This window comes from Oncorhynchus keta, chromosome 34 (assembly GCF_023373465.1).
Source record: "Oncorhynchus keta strain PuntledgeMale-10-30-2019 chromosome 34, Oket_V2, whole genome shotgun sequence".
Lineage (NCBI taxonomy): Eukaryota > Metazoa > Chordata > Actinopteri > Salmoniformes > Salmonidae > Oncorhynchus > Oncorhynchus keta.
The window spans coordinates 73745603-73768087 of record NC_068454.1 but is presented as its reverse complement, the minus strand read 5'-3'; the positions used below and the strand labels follow the sequence as shown (position 1 = coordinate 73768087).

The following is a 22485-nucleotide window of genomic DNA, read 5'->3' as shown; positions in this document are numbered from 1 at the left end:
GCTTCTCAGCCCCCCCACCATCCCCAAGTGTGTCTCTGTGTGTGCTTACGTCAATGGGGTGTTAATCCTCAGTTCTCATCGCCTCTGAGCCCCTCAGTTTCGGGAAAACCTCTGAGCGTGCGCCTCTCAATGTGTGACTGCGGTTTTCTCAGGTCTTTCTGTATCTCTGTGTTTTTAAATGAATGAGCTCAAAAACCCAAACATCCGCTCCTCACTTCCTCATTTACCGCTTTCTCTCTCTCTCCTCTCTCTCTCGCTCTCTCGCTCTCTCTCACTCTCTCTCTCTCTCTCTCTCTCTCTCTCTCTCTCTCTCTCTCCCTCTCTCTCTCTCGCTCCCTCTCTCTCTCTCTCTCTCTCTCTCTCGCTCTCTCTCTCTCTCGCTCTCTCGCTCTCTCGCTCTCTCTCTCTCTCTCTCCCTCCCTCTCTCTCTCTCTCCCTTTTTCTTTTGATCTTCTTCTTATCTCTCATTGACATTCTCTCACCCCTCTGTCACACGCTCCCCTGTTTCTCTCACCCCTGTCTCATTCTCCCTTGTTCATTGTCCATCTATCTGCTTGAATGAGAGACAGCTGTGCAGTCAGTGCAGTAACATGGGGACAGTACATCATGTATTTGCGATGGTTATTGTCATGCTTATAGAATACAGGTGGGGATGACGTTTGTTCAGCAGTTTCTTGCAAACCACACATATAGTACCCAACAACTTTGGCTCACCGCTGTGCTTGGCCAGGGATATGCTTCCAACCTATGCAGACATGTAGGTAGGGGAGGGGTCAATAAACTGGAGGAAGTAGCTTTAGTGCTGCCATGGCAAAAATCAGATCACACTTTATTTATATACCACATTTCTTAGAGGATACATTTGCATTTCAAAGTGCTTAACAAATAAAATAGTAAAACAATAATAAAATAAGTGGACATGAGACTAATTGATTAAAATAAATTTAGAATTGTGTACCATTTAAAAAAAAAAAATTGTATGACTAAAAGCACCTTAACCTTTTTAGCCTTGCTTTTACTTATGTCTTAAGATTTTTCTTTAAAATGTCTCCAGTTTCTGAGGCCTGCCCTCAGATCCTCCTGCAGTCTGTTCCAAAGGCCAGGACCAAACGTTTTGGTTCTGACCTTTGGAACAACTAAAAGACCAGTGCTTTAAAGCTCAATAAAAAAGAAAACATCTAAAAGTAACAGGCGACCATAAAGGCTATGTCAGGCTCCAGTCTCAGGGTGTCCCATGTGGCTCAGTTGGTAGAGCTTGGTGCTTGCATTGTCAGAGTGTCAGAGTTGGTTCAATTCCCACAGGTCCAGTTATCAAAAAGTAAGAAATGTCTGGCTACCAACACCTACTAATGACTCAAATGGTTTCTGAAAAGGATGTATTGTAAGTTGGACTGTGGTGTGTTTCTGGCTCCCTTCTGTTTAATACACCTGTCTTAAAGTCATCGCTCTCTCAGGTGGTCTGCTGGCCACAGCAACCCGTATTCCCTCACCTCCCCCCAAACAGGATACCGCATGTCAGTGTGTGTTTGAGTGTGGCCCAGCGCTCCTGCGTCAGTGTGCTTTGGGTTATCTGGGGCTGTGGTCTGCCCCACTTCCAGGAACAGGAGAGAGAGCAGTTTCATCTTGAGAGAGAGAGAGATTAACCTTGTTCAAGTCTGTGATAATCTCACCATTGCACTGAATGGAGACACCTGTTACTAGGTCAGTTGGGTGTTGATAGCTTTTTTGAGGAATGTTAGGAGAGGCACCTCGCATATACTCATCTGGGGACTGTTTTTAATCAGAACTGATGCCATTACTGTTGTCATCCTTATTGTGCTGCAATAATGCATTTTTGTCATCTACTCACATACTCCACAAATACATTATTTCTACGTGATGTAAAGACTCTGCTGCAGATTCATTCATTCTGCTTCCTCACTGCATGGGAGAACCCAGCAGTAATCAGGTACGCTTATTTTATGTTTCCACCGGATCAGAGCATGACATTTTTTCCCCCTTTCATGCTGAGTGGTTATTGAAAAATAGGCTACGTTGAGGATGACCTTGGCATTAGCTTTAAAAAAAAATAATAATAAAAAAAGTTTTACCCCCTTTTTTTTCTCCCCAATTTCATGGTATCCAATTGTTTGTAGCTACTAGCTTGTCTCATCGCTACAACTCCCGTACGGGAGAGACGAAGGTTGAAAGTCATGAGTCCTCCGATACACAACCCAACCAAGCTGCACTGCTTCTTAACACAGCGTGCATCCAACCCGGAAGCCAGCCGCACCAATGTGTCAGAGGAAACACAGTGCACCTGGCAACCTTGGTTAGCTTGCACTGTGCCCGGCCTGCCACAGGAGTCGTTGGTGCGCGATGAGACAAGGATATCTCTACCGGCCAATCCCTCCCTAACCCGGATGACGCTATGCCAATTGTGCATCGCCCCACGGACCTCCCGGTCACGGCAGGTTACGACAGAGCCTGGGTGCGAATCCAGAGTCTCTGGTGGCACAGCTGGCGCTGCAGTGCAGCGCCCTTAACCACTGTGCCACCCGGGAGGCCGACCTTGATATTCTAGATGAATGTAAAAACAGACTTAGTTTACTCACTGTTTGAGGTGAAGAAAAAAATGACACACAGAAGTTCCACAGTGGTGGTGAGTTAAGACAGAAATACTATCAGATCCCCAAATGGGCACATTTATAGCCTACATTTGTGCGCACACCAGGTAGCCTAGGCCTACTTCTATGTATAGTCAGGTGCTCGTCCTTACTCAATATTGACAGAAGCACTACAAATTGCAATGAGGAAATTGACAACTCCTAAATGGAATGAAATAAACCAAAACTTGTTCCTCAGAAGTGTAGCCTAGGTTGTGCAATCCTCAAACAACGTGTCCACTCTGACAATGAGAATGGTAAGACTGCAGTAATAATAATCATCTATTGAATGCATTAAACAAAAATAATGTACTACTGGTGATACTAATGAGCTCCTCAATGGTCCACTGAGACAAATGTGAATCCGACAAGTCTCTTTTGCCATAACATTTTTTTATATTGCTCAACTAAAAAATTGTTGGTCGACCAAAAGCCTATCGACCAAACAATCGACAAGTTGACAAAATGGGGTCAGCCCTACAACAGATACACTTGTGAACGTGGTCAGGGGTGGTTCTCACTTACCAGAAAGGGGAGCTTTTTAGGAAAGAACTGACATATGCGGCCAAACAGAAGTTCTGCTTTTCACACTGATCAGACGGCTGAGTGGCTTCACTGTGCTGTATGGCCATTAGTCAGGTCAGATTGCGAGAGAGTCAACACTGTCGCACGTTTTCCTGTTATGAGACTGTCTTGTGGTCATCTTCAGTTGCACCAGTCACCACAGTGCCGGTTAGAACTACACTTGTATGGAGATGGGTTTCAATTACAAAGACAAACTGTCATCCCTAATTGTGTCTTTCTCTATGTGAAAGATTTGTTTACTCAAGTTGAACAAGAAATGTGGAAAGCAAGGTTGTATTGGCTATGGTTTGTTGACATGTTTTGGTCTGTGTTACACTAGCTACACGGATGAGATGGCTGGTTGTGATTGGTTAGACCTGCCTTTTGCATTGACATCAGTCAAACACCCGCCTCCAAACCTCAGGCTCTGTATAATGTTACCACACATCTCCACACCTGTGCTATGCATTGTACGTGTTGTGATTGTGTTGTGAAAAATGCATCCACCCAGCCACTCTGTTTGAATATGAAGGTCTACGGTGACACAGGTTGATCAGAGATGAGCAATGTCTCAATGATCAGTCTGTATTAGTAACATACTGCCCTGTATAACACAATATACAGTGCCTTGCGAAAGTATTCGGCCCCCTTGAACTTTGCGAACTTTTGCCACATTTCAGGCTTCAAACATAAAGATTTAAAACTGTATTTTTTTGTGAAGAATCAACAAGTGGGACACAATCATGAAGTGGAACGACATTTATTGGATATTTCAAACTTTTTTAACAAATCAAAAACTGGGCGTGCAAAATTATTCAGCCCCTTCACTTTCAGTGCAGCAAACTCTCTCCAGAAGTTCATAGGACAACAATCCGTTTTATATTGCACAAATCTGGCCTTTTATGGAAGAGTGGCAAGAAGAAAGCCATTTCTTAAAGATATCCATAAAAAGTGTTGTTTAAAGTTTGCCACAAGCCACCTGGCAGACACACCAAACATGTGGAAGAAGGTGCTCTGGTCAGATGAAACCAAAATTGAACTTTTTGGCAACAATGCAAAACGTTATGTTTGGCGTAAAAGCAACACAGCTCATCACCCTGAACACACCATCCCCACTGTCAAACATGGTGGTGGCAGCATCATGGTTTGGGCCTGCTTTTCTTCAGCAGGGACAGGGAAGATGGTTAAAATTGATGGGAAGATGGATGGAGCCAAATACAGGACCATTCTGGAAGAAAACCTGATGGAGTCTGCAAAAGACCTGAGACTGGGACAGAGATTTGTCTTCCAACAAGACAATGATCCAAAACATAAAGCAAAATCTACAATGGAATGGTTCAAAAATAAACATATCCAGGTGTTAGAATGGCCAAGTCAAAGTCCAGACCTGAATCCAATCGAGAATCTGTGGAAAGAACTGAAAACTGCTGTTCACAAATGCTCTCCATCCAACCTCACTGAGCTCGAGCTGTTTTGCAAGGAGGAATGGGAAAACATTTCAGTCTCTCGATGTGCAAAACTGATAGAGACATACCCCAAGCGACTTACAGCTGTAATTGCAGCAAAAGGTGGCGCTACAAAGTATTAACTTAAGGGGGCTGAATAATTTTGCACGCCCAATTTTTCAGTTTTTGATTTGTTAAAAAAGTTTGAAATATCCAATAAATGTCGTTCCACTTCATGATTGTGTCCCACTTGTTGTTGATTCTCCACAAAAAAATACAGTTTTATATCTTTATGTTTGAAGCCTGAAATGTGGCAAAAGGTCGCAAAGTTCAAGGGGGCCGAATACTTTCGCAAGGCACTGTACTCCTAATGCATAATGCTAGGTTTAATTTCTCATAAGTGCAGGTAGGCACGCACCTGTCTTCAAGAGACGCAGTTATGAGATCCACCCAAGGCCGTATGCTGATAAGTGTTCTGTTAGGACTTGCCTTAATCAAGCTCCGAAAGAATGTAATGTTTCGGCTTGGCACCCAAATATTACATTAGCTGTCAAGTCAGTCTCTCTCTGCCTGGTAAAACAGAGCTAAGCTGTATGACCTCTCCCTATCTCACACACGAGCCCTCCAACATAAGTTGTGTAATCTTTTTTATAAAAAAAAAAAAAAAAAATCTGTTTAATTTGTTGATGCTAAGGGCATTGTTGGCTCAAGCTATGGACTACAAAGTACTACAATTTGTACTGAACAAAAATACAACATGCAACAATTTCAAATATTTTACTAAGTTACAGTTCATAATAAGGAAATCAGTCAATTGAAATAAATGTATTAGGCCCTAAATCTATGAATTTCACATGACTGAGAATACAGATACGCATTTGTTGGTCACAGATACCTTAAAGGTAGAAGTGTGGATCAGAACACCAGTCAGTATCTGGTGTGACTACAATTTGCCTCGTGTAGCACAACACATCTCCTTCAGAGTTGGTTAGGCTGTTGACTGTGGCCTGTGAAATGTTGTCCCACTCCTCTTCAATTCCTGTGTGAAGTTGCTGGATATTGGCGAGAACTGGGACACGATTTTATGTTTTATTTTACCTTTATTTAACCAGGTAGGCTAGTTGAGAACAAGTTCTCATTTACAACTGCGACCTGGCCAAGATAAAGCAAGGCAGTGCAACACAAACAACAATACAGAGTAACACATGGAATAAACAAATATACAGACAATAATACAATAGCAAAAAATATATATACAGTGTGTGCAAAGGAGGTAGGATTAGGGAGTTAAGGCAATAAATAGGCCATAGTGGCTAAATAATTACAATATAGCAATTAAACACTGGAGTGATGGATGCGCAGAAGATGAATGTGCAAGTAGAGATACTGGGGTGCAAAGTAGCAAAACAAAATCAAATAACAGTATGGGGATGAGGTAGTTGGATGAGCTATTTACAGATGGGCTATGTACAGGTGCAGTGATCTGTGAGCTGCTCTGACAGCTGGTGCTTAAAGTGAGTGAGTGAGGGAGATATGAGTCTCCAGCTTCAGTGATTTTTGCAGTCCGTTCCAGTCATTGGCAGTAGAGAACTGGAAGGAGAGGCGGCCAAATGAGGAATTGGCTTTAGGGTTGACCAGTAAAATATACCTGCTGGTGTGCGTGCTACGGGTGGGTGCTGCTATGGTGACCAGTGAGCTGAGATTTACCTAGCAAAGACTTCTAGATGACCTGGAGCCAGTGGGTTTGGTGATGAATATGAAGCGAGGGCCAGCCAAGGAGAGCTATCAGATCGCAGTGGTGGGTAGTATATGGAGCTTTGGTGACAAAACAGACGATGTCGTACACATAGATCCAGAGCATCCCAAACATGCTCTATGGGGTGACATGTCTGGTGAGTATGCAGGCCATGGAAGAACTGGGACAATTTTTAGCTTCCAGGAATTGTGTACAGATCTTTGCGACATGGGGCATTATCATGCTGAAACATGAGGTGATGGTGGCGGATAAATGGCACGACAATGGGACTCAGGATCATGTCACGGTATCTCTGAGTATTCAAATTGCCATTGATAAAATTCAATTGTGTTTGTTGTCCTTAGCTTATGCTTGCCCATACCGGGGAGGCGGGTAGCCTAGTGGTTAGAGTGTTGGACTAGTAACCGAAAGGTTGCAAGATTGAATCCCCGAGCTGAAAAGGTAAAAATTTGTCATTCTGCTCCTGAACAAGGCAGTTAACCCACTGTTCATAGGCTGTCATTGTAAATATGAATTTGTTATTAACTGACTTGCCTAGTTAAATAAAGGTTAATAAAAAAAATACCATATCCCCACTGTCACTCCATTTACAACATTGACATCAGTAAACCACTCGCCTACAGAACACCATACACGTTGTGAGGTTGGTTGGACATACTACCAATTTTTCTAAAATTACGTTGGAGGTGGCTTATGGTAGAGAAATTAACATTCAATTTTCTGGCAAAAGCTCTGGTGAACATTCCTGCAGTCAGCATACCAGTTGCATGCTCCCTTTCAGACACCCGTGGCACTGTGTTGTGACAAAACTGCACATTTTAGTCACCCTATTGTCCCCAGAAAAAGGTGCACATTTCAAATGAAATCTAATTTTATTTATTTGTGAAATGCTTACTTACAAGCCCATAACCAACGGTACAGTTCAAGAAAGAGTTAAAATATTTACTAAATCAAAATAAAGTACAAATAAAGTTACCCAGTTGAATTACATAAAAATAACGAGGCTATATACAGGGGGCTCCGGTACTGAGTAAAAACAAAGGGTGGTGTCAATGTAAATTGTCCGGGTGGCCATTTGATAAATTGTTCAGCAGTGTTATGGCTTGGGGGTAGAAGCTGTTAAGGAGCCGCTTGGACATAGACTTGGTGCTCCGGTACCGCTTACCATGCAGAAGCAGAGAGAACAGTCTACGACTAGTGGGACTTGAGTTTTTGACAATTTATTTGGGCCTTTCTCTGACACCGCCTGGTATATAGGTCCTGGATGGCAGGAAGCTTGGCCCAAGTGATGTACTGTGCCGTACGTAGTACCCTATGTAGCGCCTTATGGTCAGATACTGATCATCCTGTTTAATCAATCCCACACTTGTCACGTGGATGGATTATCTTGGCAAAGAAGAAATGCTCACTGACAGGGAGGGAAACAAATGTGTAAAATATTAGAGAAATACATTTTTGGAACATTTCTGGGATTTTTTTTATTTCAGCTCATGGAACATGGGACCAACACTTCACATGTTGTGTTTATATTTCTGTTCCGTGTAGTTATGTGGAGGAATGTATGACGTAACTCACAACTCTCTGAAAGAGGATGACAAATGTTTTGTCTCAGGACATACCATTTGTATTGTGTAGGCCTGCAGCACGTACCATTTGTGACCAGTGTTAAAAAGCCAACAAGGTAGATGCTGGAGATTAAAAAGGTTTTCTGCTAAATTTGTTTTGTATAAGAGCTGTCAAGAGTTGTCTTTGAGCAATGTTCTCTGTGTGTGTAGGCCTATGTATTTTCTTTATCTTCCATTTCCTCTTTGCAGTATGCAAATATGTTGTTACTCATCTCCTCAGACTTTAGTTGTATGTGCAGTAGGTAGACATGCCAAACACCAATATGTGTTTTAGTCTGTTGTAACTCTGTTTAATGGACAACAGATCAGGAAGTAGACAAAAAAAACTGACATTACCATAAATTTGTGCTAACCCCAAATTCTCAGTGAAGGTACTTTTAAATCATTCTCTCAAAATGTCCCTACCCAATTTCCTGTCATAACCTTTCTTCTCTTGTTCTGCATTTACGATTGATATTCATTGGAGGAAGCTGAAAGACATGAAAACACACAGAAAGCCCCTGATAGAGACTGTAGTTCTAATGGTTTAATGGTGATTATCTCCCCCAATACAGAGGGCTGTGCCATTGTCACACAACAGGAAGTTACACCAAACCAAACGAGTTTACTGAAATTCACTTCTGATAATATTTTTTTTCCCCAGGAACTCCTGTCATTCTTCCTTATTCTTATGTTTGACCTCTGTTCTTTCACTTTACATACTATATAAATATCAGTTTCCTAGTCACCTTGATCAGTTTTCTACAGGCTTTGTAATGAGTCACCCACCACACTGCTCTCCTCTCAGCCTAACTGTCAGTTGTGGAGAATCAGGTCATAGGTCAAGTGAAGTTGGCCAATACTAGGTCATTCAGTAATATATAGGTTATGGGTTAGCCTGAATTTGTCAAAACATATTGTAGGCTTGTGTAAACTTTCTACTGCAATTGTGTAACGGTTTTACACCCATCACATGCCAGTTAGTGTGTCATTCAGTTTGAGGTCCATAGGATTTCTCTGGCTTCAAGGTTAGTCAGGGGGTTTCTGTGTCAGGATGTATCAGCAGCCACTTTACAATCATGCTGGAGTTGTGTGAAAAGGATGTGTGTCAATTTATTTTGTGCATTTATTGGTTTAAATCAGAATTTGTGTGTGGAAGAATGTGTACCTGTTTTATTTTTGTGTGTAGTTTTGACTTGGGTGTGTGTGTGTGTTACAGGGCTCTTCACATAGCAGTGGTGCAGGGGCAGGAAGCTCAGATCCAAAGAATGATCCTTCTCCTGGAACTGGTTCACACAGACCTGGACATCTACAACAACCTGAGACAGGTGAGATACATGCATGAGCACACACAGCTGTGTTTTCAGAAAAGTCAGGAGTTATTGGAGTGTAAAAATCATATTTTCCTTAACCCCAAAACCCTTAAGCTTAAAATAGAATTTGTTTTCCTACCTTTTCAGGACATTACGGTGAAATATTAGGACATTGGGGTCCTGATAATATAGGAAAACATATACACACACACACTCCTGCCACTCACTGCAGACTTCAGAGCACAATAAGGAAAGGTGTGAAAGAGGAAGTCCTTGATTTCCTCCTCGCCCAGCCTCTTTACCGTACACAGACCAACACCTCTCGGCTGCCGGTTATCAGAAGAAATGTACAGTTTCTGGTTACCTGTGCTTAATGCAGGCCAAGGTCACACGCACAAGCCTATTGCTTGGAAGGATGTGCTATGATTGGTATCCTTTGTTCAGGGCTGTGTGTTCTGAAGTGATGTTCTCTTTTCTGTTGGGTTCCATCTTCTGCACCTTTCCCAGTCCATCAATGCCCCATGGCCTTTTCCCATCACTTTCAAATGAGTCCACTTCCTCCCTCCAGCGTGCCACCACACCCTGTCAATGCCACATTCCCTCTGCAGCTCTGTTAGTCTGCTTAATCACCCCAGAGAAATCACCCTGAACCCTACACACATACACACACACACACACACACACACACACACACACACACAACTGGGGTTGCAGACAACACATTGCTCACTTACCAGAAATAACGTAGGTACCATTTGTTGTGTTTTCTCACCGTTGAGGTGAGACTGAGGCATTTACAGTGATATCCTGTCTGTAGTGCATAGTCTAACAGACAGGCTGTATACGTTCGTGTGAGGGGCCAGGGAGAGATTTCAGTCCAGGCTGAGAGACATGATGCTCGCCACGATGTGACTACCAGATACAGACCTATTGCCAAGCCTGAGAACCCATTTTCTAATTGTTTATTAGATTTGTCAGTTATAATCACAAGTAAATGACTATATAGGATAGTCTGTAACCCCAAATAAAAATCTTAAAACACACTCCACAATACTTTTACATAAAGCCTGCCAAGCTCTTTTGGCAATGCCAGATAATCATACTATGTCAGCAAAAAAACAACTTTCTCCAGCAGTTCAACATGTGTTGTGCAGTCCAAACAATACTTCAGTGGTCAATTTTATTCAACGGTTTGGCAGAGTTAATATCAGTACTGAGTTGCATGTGCACATTGTGCGACTACCAGATCAGCTGCAGCACTGGTGCTATGAAACAGCTGTTTGATACTCCCACACTGTCACCTACTACTAACCAAACACTGTCACCTACTACTAACCAAACACTGTCACCTACTACTAACCAAACACTGTCACCTACTACTAACCAAACACTGTCACCTACTACTAACCAAACACTGTCACCTACTACTAACCAAACACTGTCACCTACTACTAACCAAACACTGTCACTACTACTAACCAAACATGGTCACCTACTACTAACCAAACATGGTCATCTACTACTAACCAAACACTGTCACTACTGCTAACCAAACACTGTCACTACTACTAACCAAACATGGTCATCTACTACTAAGCAAACACTGTCACTACTGCTAACCAAACACTGTCACTACTACTAACCAAACATGGTCATCTACTACTAACCAAACACTGTCATCTACTACTAACCAAACACTGTCACTACTGCTAACCAAACACTGTCACCTACTACTAACCAAACACTGTCAATACTACTAACCAAACACTGTCATCTACTACTAACCAAATACTGTCATCTACTACTAACCAAACATGGTCATCTACTACTAACCAAACATGGTCATCTACTACTAACCAAACATGGTCATCTACTACTAACCAAACATGGTCATCTACTACTAACCAAACACTGTCACTACTACTAACCAAACAATGTCACTACTACTAACCAAACACTGTCACTACTGCTAAACAAACACTGTCACTACTACTAACCAAACACTGTCACTACTACTAACCAAATACTGTCACTACTACTAACCAAACACTGTCATCTACTACTAACCAAATACTGTCACTACTACTAACCAAACACTGTCACCTACTACTAACCAAACACTGTCACCTACTACTAACCAAACACTGTCACCTACTACTAACCAAACACTGTCACTACTACTAACCAAACATGGTCACCTACTACTAACCAAACATGGTCACCTACTACTAACCAAACACTGTCACTACTGCTAACCAAACACTGTCACTACTACTAACCAAACACTGTCATCTACTACTAAGCAAACACTGTCACTACTGCTAACCAAACACTGTCACTACTGCTAACCAAACACTGTCACTACTACTAACCAAACACTGTCACTACTACTAACCAAACAATGTCACTACTACTAACCAAACACTGTCACTACTGCTAACCAAACACTGTCACTACTACTAACCAAACACTGTCACTACTACTAACCAAATACTGTCACTACTACTAACCAAACACTGTCACTACTACTAACCAAACACTGTCACTACTACTAACCAAACACTGTCACTACTACTAACCAAACACTGTCACTACTACTAACCAAACACTGACATCTACTACTAACCAAACACTGTCACTACTACTAACCAAACACTGTCACTACTACTAACCAAACACTGACATCTACTACTAACCAAACACTGTCACTACTACTAACCAAACATGGTCATCTACTACTAACCAAACAATGTCACCTACTACTAACCAAACACTGTCACCTACTACTAACCAAACACTGTCACCTACTACTAACCAAACAATGTCACTACTACTAACCAAACACTGTCACTACTGCTAACCAAACACTGTCACTACTACTAACCAAACACTGTCACTACTACTAACCAAACACTGTCACTACTACTAACCAAACACTGACATCTACTACTAACCAAACACTGTCACTACTACTAACCAAACACTGTCAGTACTGCTAACCAAACACTGTCACCTACTACTAACCAAACACTGACATCTACTACTAACCAAACACTGTCATCTACTACTAACCAAACACTGTCACTACTGCTAACCAACCACTGTCACTACTGCTAACCAAACACTGTCATCTACTACTAACCAAACACTGTCATCTACTACTAACCAAACACTGTCACTACTACTAACCAAACACTGTCATCTACTACTAACCAAACACTGTCACTACTGCTAACCAAACACTGTCACGACTACTAACCAAACATGGTCATCTACTACTAACCAAACACTGTCACTACTGCTAACCAAACACTGTCACTACTACTAACCAAACATGGTCATCTACTACTAACCAAACACTGTCACTACTACGAACCAAACACTGTCACTACTACTAACCAAACACTGTCACTACTACTAACCAAACACTGTCACTACTACTAACCAAACACTGTCACTACTACTAACCAAACACTGTCACTACTACTAACCAAACACTGTCACTACTACTAACCAAACATGGTCATCTACTACTAACCAAACAATGTCACCTACTACTAACCAAACACTGTCACCTACTACTAACCAAACACTGTCACCTACTACTAACCAAACACTGTCACTACTACTAACCAAACACTGTCACTACTACTAACCAAACACTGTCACTACTACTAACCAAACACTGTCACTACTACTAACCAAACACTGTCACTACTACTAACCAAACACTGTCACTACTACTAACCAAACACTGTCACTACTACTAACCAAACACTGACATCTACTACTAACCAAACACTGTCACTACTACTAACCAAACACTGACATCTACTACTAACCAAACACTGTCACTACTACTAACCAAACACTGTCACTACTGCTAACCAAACACTGTCACTACTGCTAACCAAACACTGTCACTACTGCTAACCAAACACTGTCATCTACTACTAACCAAACACTGTCACTACTGCTAACCAAACACTGTCACGACTACTAACCAAACATGGTCATCTACTACTAACCAAACACTGTCACGACTGCTAACCAAACACTGTCACTACTACTAACCAAACATGGTCATCTACTACTAACCAAACACTGTCACTACTGCTAACCAAACACTGTCACCTACTACTAACCAAACACTGTCACTACTACTAACCAAACATGGTCATCTACGACTAACCAAACACTGTCACTACTGCTAACCAAACACTGTCACTACTACTAACCAAACACTGTCACTACTACTAACCAAACACTGTCACCTACTACTAACCAAATACTGTCACCTACTACTAACCAAATACTGTCACTACTACTAACCAAACATGGTCATCTACTACTAACCAAACACTGTCACCTACTACTAACCAAACACTGTCACTACTGCTAACCAAACACTGTCACTACTACTAACCAAACACTGTCACTACTACTAACCAAACACTGTCACTACTACTAACCAAACACTGTCACTACTACTAACCAAACACTGTCACCTACTACTAACCAAATACTGTCACCTACTACTAACCAAATACTGTCACCTACTACTAACCAAACATGGTCATCTACTACTAACCAAACACTGTCACCTACTACTAACCAAACACTGTCACTACTGCTAACCGAACACTGTCACTACTACTAACCAAACACTGTCACTACTGCTAACCAAACACTGTCACTACTACTAACCAAACACTGTCACTACTGCTAACCAAACACTGTCACTACTACTAACCAAACATGGTCATCTACTACTAACCAACCACTGTCACCTACTACTAACCAAACAATGTCACTACTGCTAACCAAACATGGTCATCTACTACTAACCAAACACTGTCACTACTACTAACCAAACACTGACATCTACTACTAACTAAACACTGACATTTACTACTAACCAAACACTGACACCTACTACTAACCAAACACTGTCACTACTACTAACCAAACACTGTCACTACTACTAACCAAACACTGTCACTACTACTAACCAAACACTGTCATCTACTGCTAACCAAACACTGACATCTACTACTAACCAAACACTGTCACCTACTACTAACCAAACAATGTCACTACTACTAACCAAACACTGTCACTACTGCTAACCAAACACTGTCACTACTACTAACCAAACACTGTCACTACTACTAACCAAACACTGTCACTACTACTAACCAAACACTGTCACTACTACTACTAACCAAACACTGACACTACTCCTAACCAAACACTGTCACTACTACTAACCAAACACTGACACTACTGCTAACCAAACACTGTCACTACTGCTAACCAAACACTGTCACTACTGCTAACCAAACACTGTCACTACTGCTAACCAAACACTGTCACTACTACTAACCAAACACTGTCACTACTACTAACCAAACACTGTCACTACTACTAACCAAACACTGTCACTACTACTAACCAAACACTGTCACTACTACTAACCAAACACTGTCACTACTGCTAACCAAACACTGTCACTACTGCTAACCAAACACTGTCACTACTGCTAACCAAACACTGTCACTACTGCTAACCAAACACTGTCACTACTACTAACCAAACACTGTCATCTACTACTAACCAAACACTGTCACTACTACTAACCAAACACGGACACTACTGCTAACCAAACACTGTCACTACTACTAACCAAACACTGTCACTACTACTAACCAAACACTGACACTACTGCTAACCAAACACTGTCACTACTGCTAACCAAACACTGTCACTACTGCTAACCAAACACTGTCACTACTACTAACCAAACACTGTCACCTACTGCTAACCAAACACTGACACTACTGCTAACCAAACACTGTCACTACTACTAACCAAACACTGTCACTACTACTAACCAAACACTGTCACTACTACTAACCAAACACTGTCACTACTGCTAACCAAACACTGTCACTACTACTAACCAAACACTGTCACTACTACTAACCAAACACTGTCATCTACTGCTAACCAAACACTGTCACTACTGCTAACCAAACACTGTCACTACTGATAACCAAACACTGTCACTACTACTAACCAAACACTGTCACTACTACTAACCAAACACTGACACTACTGCTAACCAAACACTGTCACTACTGCTAACCAAACACTGTCACTACTGCTAACCAAACACTGTCACTACTGCTAACCAAACACTGTCACTACTGCTAACCAAACACTGTCACTACTGCTAACCAAACACTGTCACTACTGCTAACCAAACACTGACATCTACTACTAACCAAACACTGTCATCTACTACTAACCAAACACTGTCATCTACTACTAACCAAACACTGTCACTACTACTAACCAAACACTGTCACTACTGCTAACCAACCACTGTCACTACTGCTAACCAAACACTGTCATCTACTACTAACCAAACACTGTCATCTACTACTAACCAAACACTGTCACTACTACTAACCAAACACTGTCATCTACTACTAACCAAACACTGTCACTACTGCTAACCAAACACTGTCACGACTACTAACCAAACATGGTCATCTACTACTAACCAAACACTGTCACTACTGCTAACCAAACACTGTCACTACTACTAACCAAACATGGTCATCTACTACTAACCAAACACTGTCACTACTGCGAACCAAACACTGTCACTACTACTAACCAAACACTGTCACTACTACTAACCAAACACTGTCACTACTACTAACCAAACACTGTCACTACTACTAACCAAACACTGTCACTACTACTAACCAAACACTGTCACTACTACTAACCAAACACTGTCACTACTACTAACCAAACACTGTCACTACTACTAACCAAACATGGTCATCTACTACTAACCAAACATGGTCATCTACTACTAACCAAACACTGTCACCTACTACTAACCAAACACTGTCACCTACTACTAACCAAACACTGTCACTACTACTAACCAAACACTGTCACTACTACTAACCAAACACTGTCACTACTACTAACCAAACACTGTCACTACTACTAACCAAACACTGTCACTACTACTAACCAAACACTGTCACTACTACTAACCAAACACTGTCACTACTGCTAACCAAACACTGACATCTACTACTAACCAAACACTGACATCTACTACTAACCAAACACTGTCACTACTACTAACCAAACACTGTCACTACTACTAACCAAACACTGTCACTACTGCTAACCAAACACTGTCACTACTGCTAACCAAACACTGTCACTACTGCTAACCAAACACTGTCACTACTGCTAACCAAACACTGTCATCTACTACTAACCAAACACTGTCACTACTGCTAACCAAACACTGTCACGACTACTAACCAAACATGGTCATCTACTACTAACCAAACACTGTCACGACTGCTAACCAAACACTGTCACTACTACTAACCAAACATGGTCATCTACTACTAACCAAACACTGTCACTACTGCTAAACAAACAAACACTGTCACCTACTACTAACCAAACACTGTCACTACTACTAACCAAACATGGTCATCTACGACTAACCAAACACTGTCACTACTGCTAACCAAACACTGTCACTACTACTAACCAAACACTGTCACTACTACTAACCAAACACTGTCACCTACTACTAACCAAATGTCACTGTCACCTACTACTAACCAAATACTGTCACTACTACTAACCAAACATGGTCATCTACTACTAACCAAACACTGTCACCTACTACTAACCAAACACTGTCACTACTGCTAACCAAACACTGTCACTACTACTAACCAAACACTGTCACCTACTACTAACCAAATACTGTCACCTACTACTAACCAAATACTGTCACCTACTACTAACCAAACATGGTCATCTACTACTAACCAAACACTGTCACCTACTACTAACCAAACACTGTCACTACTGCTAACCGAACACTGTCACTACTACTAACCAAACACTGTCACTACTGCTAACCAAACACTGACATCTACTACTAACCAAACACTGTCACTACTGCTAACCAAACACTGTCACTACTACTAACCAAACATGGTCATCTACTACTAACCAACCACTGTCACCTACTACTAACCAAACAATGTCACTACTGCTAACCAAACATGGTCATCTACTACTAACCAAACACTGTCACTACTACTAACCAAACACTGACATCTACTACTAACTAAACACTGACATTTACTACTAACCAAACACTGACACCTACTACTAACCAAACACTGTCACTACTACTAACCAAACACTGTCACTACTACTAACCAAACACTGTCATCTACTACTAACCAAACACTGTCACTACTGCTAACCAAACACTGACATCTACTACTAACCAAACACTGTCACCTACTACTAACCAAACAATGTCACTACTACTAACCAAACACTGTCACTACTGCTAACCAAACACTGTCACTACTACTAACCAAACACTGTCACTACTACTAACCAAACACTGTCACTACTACTAACCAAACACTGTCACTACTACTAACCAAACACTGACACTACTCCTAACCAAACACTGTCACTACTGCTAACCAAACACTGTCACTACTGCTAACCAAACACTGTCACTACTGCTAACCAAACACTGTCACTACTGCTAACCAAACACTGTCACTACTACTAACCAAACACTGTCACTACTGCTAACCAAACACTGTCACTACTAACCAAACACAGCTAACCAAACACTGTCACTACTACTAACCAAACACTGTCACTACTACTAACCAAACACTGTCACTACTACTAACCAAACACTGTCACTACTGCTAACCAAACACTGTCACTACTGCTAACCAAACACTGTCACTACTGCTAACCAAACACTGTCACTACTGCTAACCAAACACTGTCACTACTACTAACCAAACACTGTCATCTACTACTAACCAAACACTGTCACTACTACTAACCAAACACGGACACTACTGCTAACCAAACACTGTCACTACTACTAACCAAACACTGTCACTACTACTAACCAAACACTGACACTACTGCTAACCAAACACTGTCACTACTGCTAACCAAACACTGTCACTACTGCTAACCAAACACTGTCACTACTACTAACCAAACACTGTCACCTACTGCTAACCAAACACTGACACTACTACTAACCAAACACTGACACTACTACTAACCAAACACTGTCACTACTACTAACCAAACACTGTCACTACTACTAACCAAACACTGTCACTACTGCTAACCAAACACTGTCACTACTACTAACCAAACACTGTCACTACTACTAACCAAACACTGTCATCTACTGCTAACCAAACACTGTCACTACTGCTAACCAAACACTGTCACTACTGATAACCAAACACTGTCACTACTACTAACCAAACACTGTCACTACTACTAACCAAACACTGTCACTACTACTAACCAAACACTGACACTACTGCTAACCAAACACTGTCACTACTGCTAACCAAACACTGTCACTACTGCTAACCAAACACTGTCACTACTGCTAACCAAACACTGTCACTACTGCTAACCAAACACTGTCACTACTGCTAACCAAACACTGTCACTACTGCTAACCAAACACTGTCACTACTGCTAACCAAACACTGTCACTACTACTAACCAAACACTGTCACTACTGCTAACCAAACACTGTCACTACTGCTAACCAAACACTGTCACTACTACTAACCAAACACTGTCACCTACTGCTAACCAAACACTGTCACTACTACTAACCAAACACTGACACTACTGCTAACCAAACACTGTCACCTACTGCTAACCAAACACTGTCACCTACTGCTAACCAAACACTGTCACCTACTACTAACCAAACACTGTCACCTACTACTAACCAAACACTGTCACCTACTGCTAACCAAACACTGACATCTACTAGCTGGTGCACTTCCCAATTCTCTGGCCAATGTTACTCCCATGTTAGGTTATTCAAGTTCCCTGGAAACTGTTCAGATATTGCAAATGAATGACCATGTCCTTAACGCTACTGTTGCCACTTTGTACATTATGCTTTGTCTGTCTGTGTGGGTGTGCTTGTGGCATGCAGTGTATTGTGTGAGGCTTCTACAGTGCATGTGTATGTGCACTTAGTATCCTCATTCTGAGAAGTCACATGACCCCCCCCTGCTCTGCTCTGTTTCTCAACATACCTTGTTGCTGAGGTTTAGAGGGTAGAATCCGGGACTTTCCCTTTCTGCGCTAGTCTCCATCTCCCTGTCTGTCTCTCTCTCTCTGATCGTCTCTCTCTCTGATTTTATCTCAGTACATTGTGAGTTGACCCCTCCTATAACTGCATAAATTATACAAATTATTGAACCATGTAAAGAACTAGTAAAATAAGCTCTTCCATGGTATGGTAAGGGACTTTGTTGGTCTTTCCTGAGAAGTTGCACAACTAGAACATTAACAGGAAGTACACCCTATGCACACCTCTAATTTCTCTTTGTTTTTACCTTCTCCCCCCCTGTTCTTTGTATCCTTATCTTTGTCTGGCACACAACCACCCTTTCAATGCTTTTCCTCATACCTAGAACTCTCCCCTCCACTCCTCTGTTCTTCTGGTTTATCTGCTCATTTCATTGGAATGTAACTCTGTGGACACACAGCCAGCAGGGGAGAGGGAAGGGATTTTCCCTCTTATCCCATCTATCCCCTTGTCTATACCGCTTCCAGCTATTCCTCTCCCTGGCTTTCTTACCCTATGCTCCCCCTTCTCTCCCTCCCCACACTCTGCCCCTCTTATCTGTGCTGTTTTTGTTTGTCATTCTGGAATGGTTTACAGGAAGCTAGTACTAAACTCAATGAACTTTGGAATGTTTTTGGACCACCATAAAAGCCTTTATTTGACCTGTGCCTTTGATGAAGTATTGTGACATGTTGCCGGTTACGTCCTTTACGGCTTCATGTTCAGGGACATTCTAGGAAGCACAATATGACTGAGTCAGACTGTTGGTAGTTCATGGGAGGTCAAACACTAGGGTGTGTGTGTGATCAGTCATGACTGACGATTCAGGGAAATAGGAGTGTTTTCTCAGGAAGTGAAGGCCACTGGCATTTCACCAGTGTTTTCTCCCGCCGGCGCTTTGGTATTTTACTGCTGTTCTTTACTGGAACACAGCCTCACACACACACACACACACACACACACTGTAAGTACATGCTTTTCCTGAATCAAAAGTGAAACTAAATGATCATCCTGACCACTGAGATTGTTCAGTATGATTACTAAGTGACTTCCCTAAACCCTTTTGCATGTCTCTGGACATTGGACCACTGACAAAGTTAACATTTTTCAAATCAGGTTTTATGAATTAATGAATCATTGTCCATCACTGGAAGATCCTGGATTGCTCCAGTGCTTTCAGTAAACCCGTGTTGGAATCTGCAATCCCCTGCATAGTGGCATGTCTCTGGAATTTGACCTGGCTCGAAACAGCATCACATTCGACCTGGCTCGAAACAGCATTAGTTCTTTCAAATACTTTAGGTGCACCTAATTTTGAAACTAGAAAAAAAATGTATGGGGCTGTATCTTCATCTCCTAGCTGATTTGTATTTTGGACTTTGATGGTGTGTTTACCATGCCGTGTGGCGTTTTTACCATGCCGTGTGGCGTTTTTACCATGCCGTGTGGTGTGTTTACCATGCCGTGTGGTGTGTTTACCATGCCGTGTGGTGTGTTTACCATGCCGTGTGGTGTGTTTACCATGCCGTGTGGTGTGTTTACCATGCCGTGTGGTGTGTTTACCATGCCGTGTGGCGTTTATCTTTGTCTGCCGATGTCCAAATCTGATGAAGCCAGAAAGCCCTCTGTGCTGGGCGGCTCTGGTTTGTTTAGGGACTTATGCCCAACCTTATCTAGCCCACCGTTTATAAGCTCTTGTGACCTTCCCCCTGCAGAACTGGATGGAGATGAAACGATGCGATTCCATTTAACAGGAGTAATACACTATTCCTCCTCATCTCTTCTTCCTCTGCTCTTGGTTTACCTCATTTATAAACCATCCGTATGTACAGAATATAGCCCCAAACATGCGTTCACGCAAACGTTGGCATTTATAATTCATGACTCTGCAAAATTTAGACCATGTGTGTACATTTTCTAGTGGTTGAAGTATTGGAAGGAGATTAGTATTTTGTGCAAATAGGGGATATGATGGACACGCTTATTCATAACAATAAACAAGGTAATAACAAGATGCAATCATTTGCCTTTAGTGAGAATCTATTTAATTTATCTTTGAATTTTAAAATAATTAGAAATAGGCATCTAATTCCTGGGCTATTATTTTTCATTTCCATGATCATTGCATAAAAAATGCCTCACCTTTTCTGTGATGGTTTAATACCCACGAGGTAGCATAGGCCTACAAGGAGAAAGAGTAAAGGGGCACACAACCGGGAAACATACGTATGTATGGCGTGCGCCAAGTTTATAAATCTCAATATGTTTGTGCATGTGCAGTCTTTTCAGAAATGGTGACCGCAGATATTTAGTGTGAAATGTACAGTTATGACGCCCCTGGTTTTCATTTGTTCTTGTTTAATGATTGTCTAAAGATGAATTTTCTGTCTCCCTCTTTCTCAGACCCCTCTTCATCTGGCTGTGATTACCCATCAGGCCCACATGGTGGGGGCGTTGCTGCGTGCGGGTGCTGACCCGGGGGCTCTGGACCGTAACGGTCAGACAACGGTCCACCTCTGCTGTGAACACGGCCAGCAGGCCTGCCTCTCTGTCGTCCTTTCCCACCCCTCCATCTTGACTTGCCTGGAGGTCAGGAACTATGAGGGTAAGTTACTACTGCTACTAAGTTGCCCTCAATTCTGTTTCAATTGAGACAATGCAGGGGATTAATTTAAATTCAATTCATAAATTCTATATTCCTCTTAACTTTCCAATGTGACCTAATTGACAGTCCATAGAAGAAACAGACAGCTCCTTTGTGGTAGTCATGCCAGACATGACTAAAACAATAATAGATTTATGATGTATACTTATTATTATTATTATTATTATTATTATTATTACTACTACCCCAAATAAAGCCAGTAACCCTCCCACAATGTTTACAACATTCATGCCTAATGTACAGAAATTCCCATATTGTGGGAATATTTCTGTGT

The 22485-nt window shown here is 41.7% G+C and overlaps 1 protein-coding gene across 4 annotated transcripts in view; it reads left to right on the top strand.

Moving 5' to 3' along the window:
• Nucleotides 1-22485, top strand: part of LOC118367861 (B-cell lymphoma 3 protein homolog) — a 28998-nt gene that overhangs the window by 4187 nt on the left and 2326 nt on the right. For all 4 annotated transcript variants that reach the window (XM_052494730.1, XM_052494729.1, XM_035751560.2 and 1 more), the window contains exons 3-4: nucleotides 9234-9342; nucleotides 21950-22151. In XM_052494730.1, the coding sequence (XP_052350690.1) occupies nucleotides 9234-9342; nucleotides 21950-22151 (311 nt within the window). The remainder of the gene's footprint in view (nucleotides 1-9233; nucleotides 9343-21949; nucleotides 22152-22485) is intronic.